The following is a 12,534-nucleotide window of genomic DNA, read 5'->3' on the forward strand; positions in this document are numbered from 1 at the left end:
CCGCCTTGTACTACCAACAAAAAAAAAAAGATAATAAGTTTATAAAATAATGCTATACCGCCCAGCAGCAGCCTAACAGCATAAAAACCACACACATCATACGAAAACATACAGTTGTTACGAAAAATAATAGTATTATTAGTATAACTTCGAAATTCGAATAGGAAAAACTTACAAAAACAGTGAAAATACATAGTTTTTTTATTTACCTACTGATGTCCTACCTCTTATTTATACTTTAAACAAATTTCTTTAGTTATTTAATGCTATTTATTGTCGGACAACTGTATGCGCCGTATGTGTGTGTGTTTTTCTTGTACATATTTGTTTTGCCTGAAAGTTTTTATTCAGCCAAGTGTGGAAATGTAAAAATGCGTCGATTTTTAGCGCTTATTCCCCAATTTACTCCCCCGTTACGTTGCGTTACGTTACGTTCTGTTACGTTCTGTTACGTTTTGCTCGTTCGTTAGTTGGCTGATTGATTTGATTGATTGATTGATTGACTGGTTGATTGGTTGGTTGGTTGGTCCAGCAAGGATTCGAATAAAGCATAAACAAAAATTGAAAAAAGAAAACGGAAGCGGCAAAAAGAAACCCCCATGTTGTCCCTCCTTTTTTAATCGACTGTTTCTCTCTCTGTCGTCCTTTTGTACATATGTATTTATCTTATTTTTTTTTTTTGTTAACACCCCAGTAAACAGATGAGATGAGGAAACAGTGTTTTTCGTTGAATTTAATGATCAGTTCTTTTTTTTTGTCTACACATATTTTGTCGATCTGCTGATCTGCTCCTGTTCCCTGTCCCTCGATTTAAAGCATGCCGTTCATTGATTTTTAGCTCTAATTGTAAATACTTTTTGTGCATGAGTTTTTTTACATTCATAAACACACAGATGCAAAAGGTGCGCAGTTTTAAGCGCACAAATGAACATAAAATTGAGCTTAAATGGCAAATTATGTATGTATTTGCATTCAAATTGTAAATACTTTGTATGCATTTGCTTACTTTGAGCTCGAAACATTGGATTTTTCTCTGTGTATTGAAAAACCAAGTACATGAATACACCCATGGACAGCAGAAGCAATACCACCACCACCACCACCGCCGCCACAGTCATGTCCACACCATTAGCGACGATTTCTGATTGTTTCGTTGTGTGATTACCGTAGCGCGTTTTCCTTTCGTTGGGAATACCAACCCGCAGACACTGGGAAAAAAAATGATGCCAGTTTGTGTGTGCGGCAGCTTAAACATTGCCAATTTGTTTTTGACTTTTTGTGTGTAGTAGCTGATATCATATAACCTAAGAAAACAAACATATTTTTGTGCCGTTTTTCGAACCGTTGCCGTAGTGTGTAATTTTGTTGCTTGCCCAGAGATACAAAACACATGTAGTTTTTCAATAACCCAATAGAATTGTTGATTACCTGATTGATATTTTTTTGTGTAATTGATTTTGTGCATGCCCCAAAACTAATCAATGTAATTTGTTTGCTTCTCTTTTTTCTTCCACCCGCTGCAAAAAAAAATGAAAAAACAAAACGAAAAACCAAAACCGCATCCCTAAAAAACTCTATTCACACAGCAGCCCAGCACAAGAGCTCCTCGTCCAGCGAACAGCGAACGGAAACCAAGTCCAAGGATGGCGGTGCCACTGTGACCACAACGACAACAAAGGGTGAGTTCAATGGATGCGGCATCTAAGACACGGATTGACCAGGATACCTTCCATTTCCGCAGTTACCACACGCACTGTCAGCGGAAGTGCTGCCTCCAAAAACATCTCACCCTTGGCTAAATTCAAGCAGCTGGACAAACAGGCAGCCGCCCAGCAGGCGCAAAAGTAAGTCATTCAACCAGCTCCCCCACCGATTATTCGGATTATTCCATATATACATATATATATATATATATATATACATACATATATCGACACACATGTGGTAGCGAGGGCATGAATACTATACACACGAGTCAACATTTGTGCAGGTCACTCATTCGTTTAGAAAGTTAATGGAGAAGCAAGCAGTGCAAGCAGTTCAACAAGTTAGCACCTATAAACCTATAGGTCTCATTGAAATCTATTCAAATCAGATTGCTTCTCCTAAATTTTCTTGTACTCACTCAAATAATTCAATTGGTTATCGGAGGACATCGCACACTCACACAATCAAAGGATACAAAACAAGCACAATCCTCACCGCCTCCTAACACACATATACATATACGATTTCTGGTGTTGGTTCTCTATGGAAGTGTGTCGTAGTATTGTCTATCCCCACCAGAACATAGAAAAAACATAAAATTGATAAGAAAAGATTTAGGAAGAGGAAAAGTGATTTCGCTTTTGTACATAGACCAACCAACTGTATTCCTGTTCTTTAGTTAGCCTTTGGAAACTGGACTTGATCTACCCTCCCTTACTGCTCTCCCGACTATCTCTATTACTTTATGTTTTTCGTTTTTGTTTCGGCAATCGAATAATGCCACAAAAAAAAAACCCAAAACCATATCCAAAAGTATCCGTTGTCAGAAAACCAAAAACATCGCGTTAGTTGTTCCATTGCCAAGTATTTTTGGTATTCCAATAATTGTTGTTGTTGTTTCTTGCTAACACAAAGAATATATATATATGAATACACACATACACATGTACACAAAAATACAAAGAAAAAAACCAAGAACACTTAACACATCCGAACTAAAAAATCAAACAATGAACACACGAAACAAATAAATTTGCAAACAAATCAGAAATTAAGAACAACATGAAGATGAACCGATTTTGTGTGAGTTTCGCTAAACCGTCTGCAATCCTCCAACCTTGACTCATTTGTTCAGATCATCTCCAACAACAAGCACACCCACGACCCCCGGCGGTTCGGCACAACCGTTGTTCAAATTTACCGATCCGGCATTAAATGCGCGCGCCGCCACTGTCAAGGATCAACTTCTGCAGTGGTGTAAGCATAAAACGCAGGAATATGAGGTATCCAAAACCTAAACCAATCCAAAAAAAAAAAAACCTAAGACCAAGCAAGCCATAAAAGTTTAAATGAAATGCCGAAGCCACAGCCAATTATTGTTGCCCTTGCCATTCTTTGTTAATTATTTATAGCAGCTGAGGTCAAAATTGTGCTGTAAAAGTGACGAAATATTAGAAAGAAATTTATAAAATATACACAAAAAATTTATTTTCTTAAACGACTTTTAATGTTATCGTTTTTATCGTTGCTATTGATCGAATTTTTAGCCATATCGATGTAATTTTGACCTCAACAGCCAGAAAGCCTAGTTTATAGCATCTTTTCTTTAGTTATGCCGTTCGTTTTGATGATATTATTTTAGTTTTGCCATATTTAACAAGCAATCTAACGACAAAACCAAGAACAATCAAAGCAACAAACAAAATAAACAAAAGCAAAAACATCTAACAGCGCCTAACTTTGGCTGAGCCTGAAAGCTTTCTTCAAAACTCATACACACAGAAACACACACACACACACGCTCACACTCGCACACGAACACATCGCACAAATGATGTAGGAAATAGAAGGACGATTGTCATTTCCGTTTCCGTGCTAACGCTTTTTGCTGCCGATATTTATCGATCACCGCTTACCGTTCTTTTTTGGCCACTTCGCTTAATCGCTAGAGTTATCGCCGCTGTTGTTGTTATTGTTTCGATTTAGCTGATCCTAGTCTTACCCACTTACCAGCTGCTTAGTAAGTCTTAGTTAGTAACGGAGGCTGGAATCTCAAACTAAATGCTTTTTGCTTTTGCTCAAGGGCCATAATAATAAAAAATGAATATCAAGTATCAATCAACCATCTCAAAAAGAATGCGCTCGCTTATTACCGACCCCAACCGATCTTATCGTTGAGTACACAACTGTATGTGTGTTGTTTCGCAGAACGTCCAAATAAACAACTTTAGCTCGAGCTGGTCAGACGGCCTGGCCTTTTGTGCGCTGATACACCATTTCTTGCCAGATGCATTTGATTACACCACACTAACCAAGCAGACGCGACGACACAATTTCGAGCTGGCCTTCAGCGTTGCTGAGTAAGTATACGCACCGTGGGATGCGCCCAGATGTATGCTATATATATATGTAATTTCTTTGCTAACATTCCTGAACAACTTGCAGTGAGAAGGCTGGCATTGCACCACTGCTGGATGTGGAGGACATGGTGGAGATGAGTCGTCCTGACTGGAAGTGCGTATTCGTCTACGTGCAGAGCATATATCGCCGATTCCGGAATTGTCAGTGAGTAGAATTAGAGCAACCATCGAAATCAGCGGCAGCGTAAGCAGCAGCAGCAGCACAGTCCAAATCCAGATCCAAATCCAAGTCAACTCAACGGCAACAGCAGAAACTCATTAAATTTTAAGCATACACCATATATGTACACATCCCCTTTGGCATTTTGTGTTTAGACACACCCCATGAATACCCCATAAACCATTTGAATTCATAATAATCTATAATAATCCTACGCCTATGTGGCAGCCACTCAAGTATCCGTCATCCTGCGAATATCTAATTGTATAATTGGCATTATATGTATTGTATATTCTTCAACTGAAGCGCAAATGGCTCGTCGATCGTGAACAGCCGACTCTTTGTACGTTTTTTTGTGTTTGTTTTACCCCTTTTTTACTATTATATTACGATTACGCATTATTATTTGTTATTATCGAACTTGAAGCAGAATCTATGCAAATAATTGTTGAATTATATATTTTTTTTGTCATAATTTTAATTGCGGAGAGAGAAGATGCAGAGCAGTTACTAACCCCTGTCCGGCGGTCATCGACAATGGATTTAGTCCCGATGCCGTCGCTCACATTGATGAACTACTGTAATAATACACATATATTCTATGTACGTACGTGTAACGAGAACGAAACATTTACTAACCGATGCCAATGAAATGGCCGCAAAGAAATTAAAAAAAAAAAAAAAATGAAACCCAAGCAAAGTGTGTTTTATATATGTAAAAAAATGCTATTCAGCAAGCCGTTTGTATCTTGGCAGCAAATCGCAAGTGAAGTTTGCTCAGAAATTTGGTAAAAGTCTAACGTTCAAGTTGTATGTAGTATGTTGCAGAAAAATTCGTTGTAAAAATTTGTTTTCTCAAAATTTGGTTGTACGCTCTCAAGTGGACAAACACCCCCAACCGCCGCCAAGCAGTTCTCCCGATCATTGCAAGCAGTGCAGGCGCCACGCAATAGCCGTTGCTCTCCCGCAACAACATCTGTGTACCCCAGCAATATGTCGCATCATCAACACGTTCTTTCCGAGGCCGCTGCCCTCCGTCTGATTAACGGTCTGGAGGCAGCCGCCAATGCCACACCCCTCGGCGGTCAGCCGCATCAGTCCGCGGCAGCTGAAGCCACCTGCTCGTCACAAATCGTAGCATCGGCCCATCGCATGGCCAGTGGCACGCCCACTGCATCCATGGCAGCCCTGGAAATATCCTCAGCACGGCAACGGATGCTGCCACAGATACCGCGAAGTCCTCTACAGGAGAGCCTACATTCGGCGAACGAGAGCGGAAACTCGTGCCGCATCTGCCGCTGGAACCACAACGACATGGATATCATCAAGTGTCCGTGCAACTGCAAGGGCAGCGTGGTAAGTGTGGTTCCTTTGGATCTTCTACTGCCGCTGACAAGGGCGCCAGTTCGTGGGAATGCTCCTCCCGATGCCGACACCAGTTTCCAGCATTGATAGCATTGTTAGGCCGAATGGGCATCCATTCGAACTGGTGTCCTTGGGCTACGGAGGATTGTCTCCTTGGGCTTACGGCATTCAGGTGATCCTTGCAGGGCTACATCCACCTGAAGTGCTTGAAGCGCTGGATCATGCACAGGCGGGATAATCGCTGCGAGATCTGCAATGCGGTCTTTGACATCGCGGAGGAGCGGGCCAGTCTGAAGCAGATGATCCGAACCTTCTGCTGCGGCCGTTGTTGCGGCCTGATTGTGAAGCATCTGCTATTTAGCGCCTCGCTTATGCCACTAGCCCATGTCATATTGCAGCAGGTGAGTGTTTCAACGTGGCACTGGATTCACGGGATTTCTATAAAGATCACAATCTTGATCACAGGTGCTGCAGTGCATGGATAATATGAATCAGGGCAACACCGATCAGTTCACCGTTCAGGAGGTGTTTGTCGCCTCCTGCGCGCTCCTGACCTCCAGTGCACTGTTCTTCCACTTCTTTGAGTTTGTCACCACGCGGTTCATGCTCATCCGGAACATTCTGAGCCACTGGTGGATGTTTGGCAGCACCTCCGACTATGAACTGGTGGAGATCGAGGATGACTCCATCGATTTTTTCGATGATTAGACAATGATATGGACTGATAATAAGGACTGATAACGGAAGGCAGAGCAGTCTTACAATAACCTAATGTATACAATTAATAAAATTATTAAAGTATTTCATTTACTTTCTTCAGCTTTGGTTTTTTTTTAAAGTAAGCTATCGCGGCGAACCGCCAAAAAATACATACATATGTATTTCAGTATTTTTTTGCACTTGGTATATGTTTTGAAACGCGGGTGCTAACTTGACACTATGCTAGCACGGTAACATTGCGATCTATCGCTCAGTCGGTCGTTCCGCGGTGAAGCAGCAGTGTTTATCGATAGGACCAGCTGGTTGCCACCACTAGTTACTAAATCGACAGACGAAAATAAAGAAAAAGTTGGTGCAGTAACAATCAATCCTCAACACACACGCTGTGGGCCACGATTGCGATTTTAGCAGACGGGGCATTTAGACAATTGGATGTGTTCCGCTTCCGAATTGTGTGAGTGCTGGATAATTTTTTTTTCCCAATCGAGCGAAAGCAAAACAATCGCAGCAGCAGCAGCAGAGACAACGTAAAGCAAAAACTTCGCAGCGGAAAGCAAAAGCAAGGTAGGCAGCACGCGGGCAGCGAAGCTGGCAGAGAAAGGAAAACCGAAAAGCAACAACGGTAACAAAAGCCAGAAAACCGAAGAACGCCTTAAAAGAAAGTGAAGTGAAGTGCGTGCGGGAAACACACTCGTAAAAACGAGATATTCTGCTGGACTTCTTTTGCTCTTCGTTTCTTCTTTGCGTCGTTTCAATGCGCTTTTGTTTTCACTTGCCTCAACTCAACTAATTCGCTCTATTTTGTTTTCTGTTTGCTATTTGTTTTTTGCTCGTATTTGGCTTGTGGTATTGCGCGGCACGTGTGCGAATGGATTTCCTACAAATCGAAACTTGTTGCAGAGTGCCACGCCTCCTGCCAGTCCAGCGTTTCCCGACTGGTTAGCATCGCTGGAAAACTAAAAAAAAACAGCACTTGCATCGATATATATATTATAAAAAAAAAGGAAAGGCAACAGCAAAACAGCGAGATGGCTGGCCAACAGCTCCTGATGCCCAGATTATTTCCCAACTTCCCGAAGACCCTATACGACCTGTCGCTGCAGGCCCTCATCGAGAGTATGAACACAAAGATTCCGGCGCTGGACAGGATCAACCGACTGTCTGAGCTGCCACGCAACTTGCTCATCGATGTTTACGAAAAGGTAAGTGCCCAGCCACCCCTTCTCCATCCCTCCAAGAATCCAAACAATAATCGCATAACCAGTAAGGGGAAATACTTAGGGTTAACTAGGTTAAATATTAATAGTGACCCTACCTTTTCTACCGTTACATGTTATAAGTACTTCTTATGATCTTATTATTGTAGCATCCTTTTATTTTGCGGATTCCTTTATGCAAATTTTATAATTTTTGAGCTGCTCATTCTTGGAATCATACACACACAATTTAGATTCCCGGAATTACGCGCATTCAAAAATGTTTGTACATAGATTCTTGGAATCCAGCAATAGTGAGGATCCCTAAACTTCGATGCCTTATAACGTGCCCAGTTAGTTCTTATCTGAACTCTCCATATACCATACACATATTTCGCCACTGGCAATTACCATTCTCTCATACCCATTATCAGTATGAGGGAATGGGGGGTATGGGCACTTGTCTGTTTGTGTTTGCTTTTCCGCTTAAATTGTTTACATCCCACCCACCAGTCCGCCCATTAACCCATGGCAAAAAAAAAGGCCTTCGCGAAGACGGTGACTGCGAATATTGTATGTATATAGATTAACACTCAATCAACTCCCACCTAAATGCATTCAGATTTCGTTGACACATTATGATTGGCACCGATTTAATTGTAGATTTTACTATAACCGATCGTTAAGCGTTATCTGTACGAGTATGTAAACAATAGAGCAACCTAAAGGGTAGACTGCTGATAAAGTTCATCATCAATTGAATGCATTGTTTATTTTGACTGATCGACAGATCGAATATCGTATATGACGACCTTCAATAATCGGAATTTATTTATGATGCGATTACTTAGTAATCCAGAAATAAACGCCGTAATCGCCGCTGTGCCTGGTGGTCCATATGTGCGCCTCCGGATGGATTCCGTTCGGACGAAGGCAATCCAAGTGGACGGGCCAGACCAGACCCACAGGTGGTTGCGAATGCACATTGCTGGGCAGTGCCAGCCTGCGGTTTCGATTCCATACATGGATTGTCATAATATGTGGCAATTACTGTGTAAATTATAAACAGAAGCGACATCGATGGGCGGGGGGCTCTATAAATAAACCAACCAGTCGGATGGGTCCAGCGCCCTTTGATTGTCCTGTTTGGAAATGGTGGGCCTCGTTCGGGGATCGGGATTGGGAATGGGAATGGGAATGGGACTGAGACTGGAATGGGAGCTGCAGTGATGCAGTGATGCATGGACCTTGCTTAAATGGCGCAGCTGCTGGCTGAAGAGCCATTGAACTTGCTGATAATGGCTAAGCAAATTCCATTGTCCGCTGATTGGATGTAACATTTCTTTTCTTCTCTTCGAATTGGTTTACTTCTTATTTGCGACTTCAGCAGTACTGGAATCGCAAGTTGTAGTTTTGAACTAGGATTATCGATTATGACTTGATTGAATAAAAACACACACTAATGACCTTTTTTGGCTTAGCGGCCCAATGGGGCTTTCACTCAATTACCTAATTACCAATCTTTGTTTGAACATCCACAGATGTCTCAAGTGGAGTCCTTGAAGGACACGCTGCTGGAGGAGCTGGCCCAGCTTGAGGTATTCTCTCGACTCGTTCGCTATCCATTTGCCCGCAGCCAATTGCTGCGCATAATGGCCTCACTAATGGCCAGCAATAAGATGCTGGCCAAAAGACTCAGCGAGAACTATGTGTCGCGCTATGATGTGGTGACCGGTCAGGACAGTCAGGAGGAAGAGAAGCTGGAGTCGAGCATGGATACACTTGAAGATCGCTCAGTGGAGCTCAATACACTGTATACCTACGATGCCGAATCTTCAGATGCAGACACCACCAGTGCCGAATTTAATGACGAATTCAGTGTGGATATCGAAAGCATAATAGGTGTCCCACAGCGGAGAGCATACCCGGATAAACTCGAGGCGTTCAACGATTCTGACCTCGAGGAGCTGTCCGCCGTGGAGCTGCAGGTCATCGACCTAGGCCTACGCCTCGGATCGTTTCTCTCGGAGGCTGGATGGATGCAGGAGAGCATTACCGTGCTGGCATGCCTTAATGTAAGACTGAAGGATCTGCCGACTCACAAACACTGGTTGCAGTTCCGACTCGACTGCCTGCAGCGGTAATTTATATATATTAATTAAATCAAAAACTACTATCTACTATTAGTATTTATTTTGCATTCTTCGAAACAAACTAATCAAATAAACATATATCCTTCGAATAGCCTTCTGTACGCCGAATCAGCCCATTGCAACTTCAAGGAGGCACACAAAACCTACGTGGAATTGATGGGTCTAAACAAATGGCTTAATAGGAACGTGCCAAACCAGCTGGTGGCCATAACCTACAGTCAGATTTCGGCCATGTACTTTGCCCGCAATGAGTATAAGAACAGTCATTTGTGGAGCGGTCTCGCCATGCGATTTTTAAAGGGAATTGCGAATCCACGGTGAGTTGTGTTCCCTGCATTTCATTTAGCCTGGTTATGCGTGGCTCATTTCACCCTTAATCCCCGACAGCATCATCATCGATGTTCTGCGCCAGGCGGCCAAGGCCTGTGTCGTTAAGCGGGACTTTTCCCGGGCTAATCTGCTGATCTGCCAGGCGGTGCGACGAGCACGGTAAGCAAATTATTCCATCGATTCCACAGCATTTTTTGCTCTTGTCTTTCTTTTATTAAACTCCTTTCTTTTTTGTCCCACAGTGAGCACTTTGGCCCAAAGCACCAGAAGTATGGCGATGCACTGCTGGATTACGGATTTTTCCTACTCAATGTGGACTCCGTGTTCCAGTCTGTATATATATACAAAGAGGCACTGGCCGTGCGCCGTGGTATTTTTGGGAATATGAACTTTCACGTGGCCATTGCCCACGAGGATTTGTCCTATGCCTACTATGTTCACGAGTACAGCACCGGTGACTTTAGCTGTGCCCAGGATCACGTGGACAAGGCTGTTAATATCATGCAGCATCTGGTGCCCAGCAATCATCTGATGTTGGCATCGGCGAAGCGCGTGAAGGCACTCCTACTGGAGGAGATTGCGCTGGACAAGATGGCTGATGGCATTGACGAGGAGGATCTGCTGCTCCAATCCGAGGAGCTGCACAACTTCGCCCTGATTCTCTCGCTGCAAGTGTTTGGCGAGGTGAATGTGCAGACGGCGAAGCACTATGGAAATCTGGGGCGGTTATACCAAACGATGAATCGTTTCGAGGAGGCGGAGCGAATGCACAAAAAGGCGATCAAAATTAAGTCGGAACTGCTGGGTCACTTTGACTACGAGGTGGGCCTGTCCATTGGGCATTTGGCCTCGCTGTACAACTATCAGATGAAGAAATACCGTGACGCCGAGCAGCTTTACATGCGCAGCATTGATATAAGTATGTGTATACGGATAGAAAAACAATTTGTTGTTAAATTTTACATTAATTTGCATATTTCTTGCAGGCCTGCGTCTGTTCGGGAACTCATACTCTGGCCTGGAGTACGATTATTTGGGTCTGTGCCACGTCTACGAAACATTGCACAACTTTGAAAAGTATTTGAAGTATGCGAACAAGCTGGAGAACTGGCAGCTGCTGCGTGGCCAAAACATCACTCAAAATGTACGTAGCTCTTGCATAGTTCATATAATGCAAATACGAATTGGTGATCGATTTTCTTGCAGAAGTCCAGCTATCCCGCCATCGAGGTGGACTATTCTATCGAGGAGGTCAAGACCAAGTACTTCAGCATGTGCGTCTCCAAAAAAAGCGCACACTACTCGGTGCACGCAGAGGACACGTACCAGAACTGAGTAGGGGCTTTGGGAGTGGTTGCGGAATCGGATATGGTAGCGGACGACGAAGAGGAAGTTACAGTTGCACCTGCACTAGCAATCGCAATCGCACCCACACCCCCAGCATCGGATGGCACAAACTGGAGGGCAAACTGCAGCAGGAGCAGCGGCAATGGTGACAGCGGCGGCAACATCTGCAGTTTGTCTTAGATAAGAGATTCGAATAAGTTAGTTCACGTTGATTAGGCAGGAAATCGGGACGCATCAAGGATCGACCCCTGTGTTCTATAAGAATCTCTAGGTATAGTATGATAGCATAGCTCGGTCGGCTTCTAATATTCAGCCTTTGTTAAATGTTTTTCTTTGCCATTTCCATCGAATCAGACCCGTACTTATAGCCGTACTATACGTATCGCGTCGTAACGAGAGTGGGTCAGCTAAGCAAATTTTTCACTGTGTTCCAGTCATCATCGAATACGTCCAGTACCCCTAGTTCCCGAAGTTTTCACGGATGCCAAGTCCAGTTTTTTCAGTCAGTTAGACCTATGCTAAGATGTAGTAGTATTGTTGGAGCTTCGGTTACCCGCTTGAACGGGAGATCGTTGAGCAAATAGTTTTTTTTTTTTTAAGTCTATTCCCCGCATTTTGTTCCATGTACAAATGTTAAATTTTTCGCCTCTAATCATTCAACTTTTGTATTTTTTTCGGAAACCGCAAGAAAGGGCCAGTCGCCAGAGGAAAAAATTTACTTTCGTTAGAGTAGCACCTGTATTTGATTCAGTTTGTAATTTTCCGCCTTTATAGAGTGTATAGAGTGCAAGGAGTAAGCCCATTGTATAGTCTAAGTGGAAACGATATATTAATAGATATATATATATTTCCTTGCATTCACTTAAAAAAAAATTTGAAAAAAATTGCATCAAAAGTATTTTCGCAGCCCCCAAAAATTCCGAAAGGCGACGGGCAAAGCGTTGTAAATAACTCGGGTCGAATAGTACAGCTTCCAGTTAAAAGAAAATGGTTTATAATATAACACAAACACACATGCATATTCACATATATATATATATATATAAATAAAAATAAAAATAAATGAATGCGTACGAATTAAGACAATTTATACCATTAACATTTGCTACCTAGAGCGATACTTATAATACACAATT

General features: G+C 42.7%; 3 protein-coding genes across 15 annotated transcripts in view; all 3 read left to right on the forward strand.

The window, feature by feature from the left end:
* LOC117147129 (microtubule-associated protein futsch) overlaps window positions 1-4,979 on the forward strand; it is a 39,749-nt gene extending 34,770 nt beyond the window's left edge. For 5 of the 12 annotated variants that reach the window (XM_033313899.1, XM_033313903.1, XM_033313901.1 and 2 more), the window contains 5 exons: window positions 1,587-1,679; window positions 1,742-1,844; window positions 2,843-2,990; window positions 3,916-4,067; window positions 4,153-4,979. In XM_033313899.1, the coding sequence (XP_033169790.1) occupies window positions 1,587-1,679; window positions 1,742-1,844; window positions 2,843-2,990; window positions 3,916-4,067; window positions 4,153-4,276 (620 nt within the window). In that variant the 3' untranslated portion in view covers window positions 4,277-4,979. Of the gene's footprint in view, window positions 1-1,586; window positions 1,680-1,741; window positions 1,845-2,842; window positions 2,991-3,915; window positions 4,068-4,152 lie in introns of those variants that run through there. The other 7 variants (XM_033313895.1, XM_033313898.1, XM_033313897.1 and 4 more) reach the window with 4 other exon arrangements.
* Window positions 4,980-5,053: 74 nt separating this feature from the next.
* Window positions 5,054-6,469, forward strand: LOC117147139 (E3 ubiquitin-protein ligase MARCH7). Its single transcript, XM_033313918.1, has 3 exons — window positions 5,054-5,643; window positions 5,838-6,053; window positions 6,118-6,469. Exons 1-3 carry the CDS (start codon window positions 5,281-5,283, stop codon window positions 6,358-6,360), a joined length of 822 nt encoding a protein of 273 aa, XP_033169809.1. The 5' UTR covers window positions 5,054-5,280; the 3' UTR covers window positions 6,361-6,469.
* Window positions 6,470-6,655: 186 nt separating this feature from the next.
* Window positions 6,656-12,424, forward strand: LOC117147133 (amyloid protein-binding protein 2). Of its 2 annotated transcripts, none has more exons than XM_033313911.1 (8): window positions 6,656-6,936; window positions 7,273-7,574; window positions 9,110-9,708; window positions 9,814-10,038; window positions 10,109-10,210; window positions 10,294-10,970; window positions 11,038-11,195; window positions 11,258-12,424. In XM_033313911.1, exons 2-8 carry the CDS (start codon window positions 7,401-7,403, stop codon window positions 11,384-11,386), a joined length of 2,064 nt encoding a protein of 687 aa, XP_033169802.1. In that variant the 5' UTR covers window positions 6,656-6,936; window positions 7,273-7,400; the 3' UTR covers window positions 11,387-12,424. The 2 variants fall into 2 exon arrangements, with proteins under 2 accessions (XP_033169802.1, XP_033169803.1); XM_033313912.1 differs by having other exon boundaries at window positions 6,656-6,826.
* Window positions 12,425-12,534: the final 110 nt, after the last annotated feature.

The sequence above is a fragment of the Drosophila mauritiana genome, chromosome X (assembly GCF_004382145.1).
Source record: "Drosophila mauritiana strain mau12 chromosome X, ASM438214v1, whole genome shotgun sequence".
NCBI classification, from domain to species: domain Eukaryota; kingdom Metazoa; phylum Arthropoda; class Insecta; order Diptera; family Drosophilidae; genus Drosophila; species Drosophila mauritiana.

Coding starts and splice junctions, on each gene's coding strand:
- LOC117147139 (XM_033313918.1), top strand. CDS start 5,281: ATGTCGCATCATCAACACGTTCTTTCCGAGGCCGCTGCCCTCCGTCTG. Junction 5,644..5,837: donor GCAACTGCAAGGGCAGCGTG/GTAAGTGTGGTT, acceptor TGATCCTTGCAG/GGCTACATCCACCTGAAGTG. Junction 6,054..6,117: donor CCCATGTCATATTGCAGCAG/GTGAGTGTTTCA, acceptor TCTTGATCACAG/GTGCTGCAGTGCATGGATAA.
- LOC117147133 (XM_033313911.1), top strand. CDS start 7,401: ATGGCTGGCCAACAGCTCCTGATGCCCAGATTATTTCCCAACTTCCCG. Junction 10,971..11,037: donor CATGCGCAGCATTGATATAA/GTATGTGTATAC, acceptor TATTTCTTGCAG/GCCTGCGTCTGTTCGGGAAC. Junction 11,196..11,257: donor GCCAAAACATCACTCAAAAT/GTACGTAGCTCT, acceptor ATTTTCTTGCAG/AAGTCCAGCTATCCCGCCAT.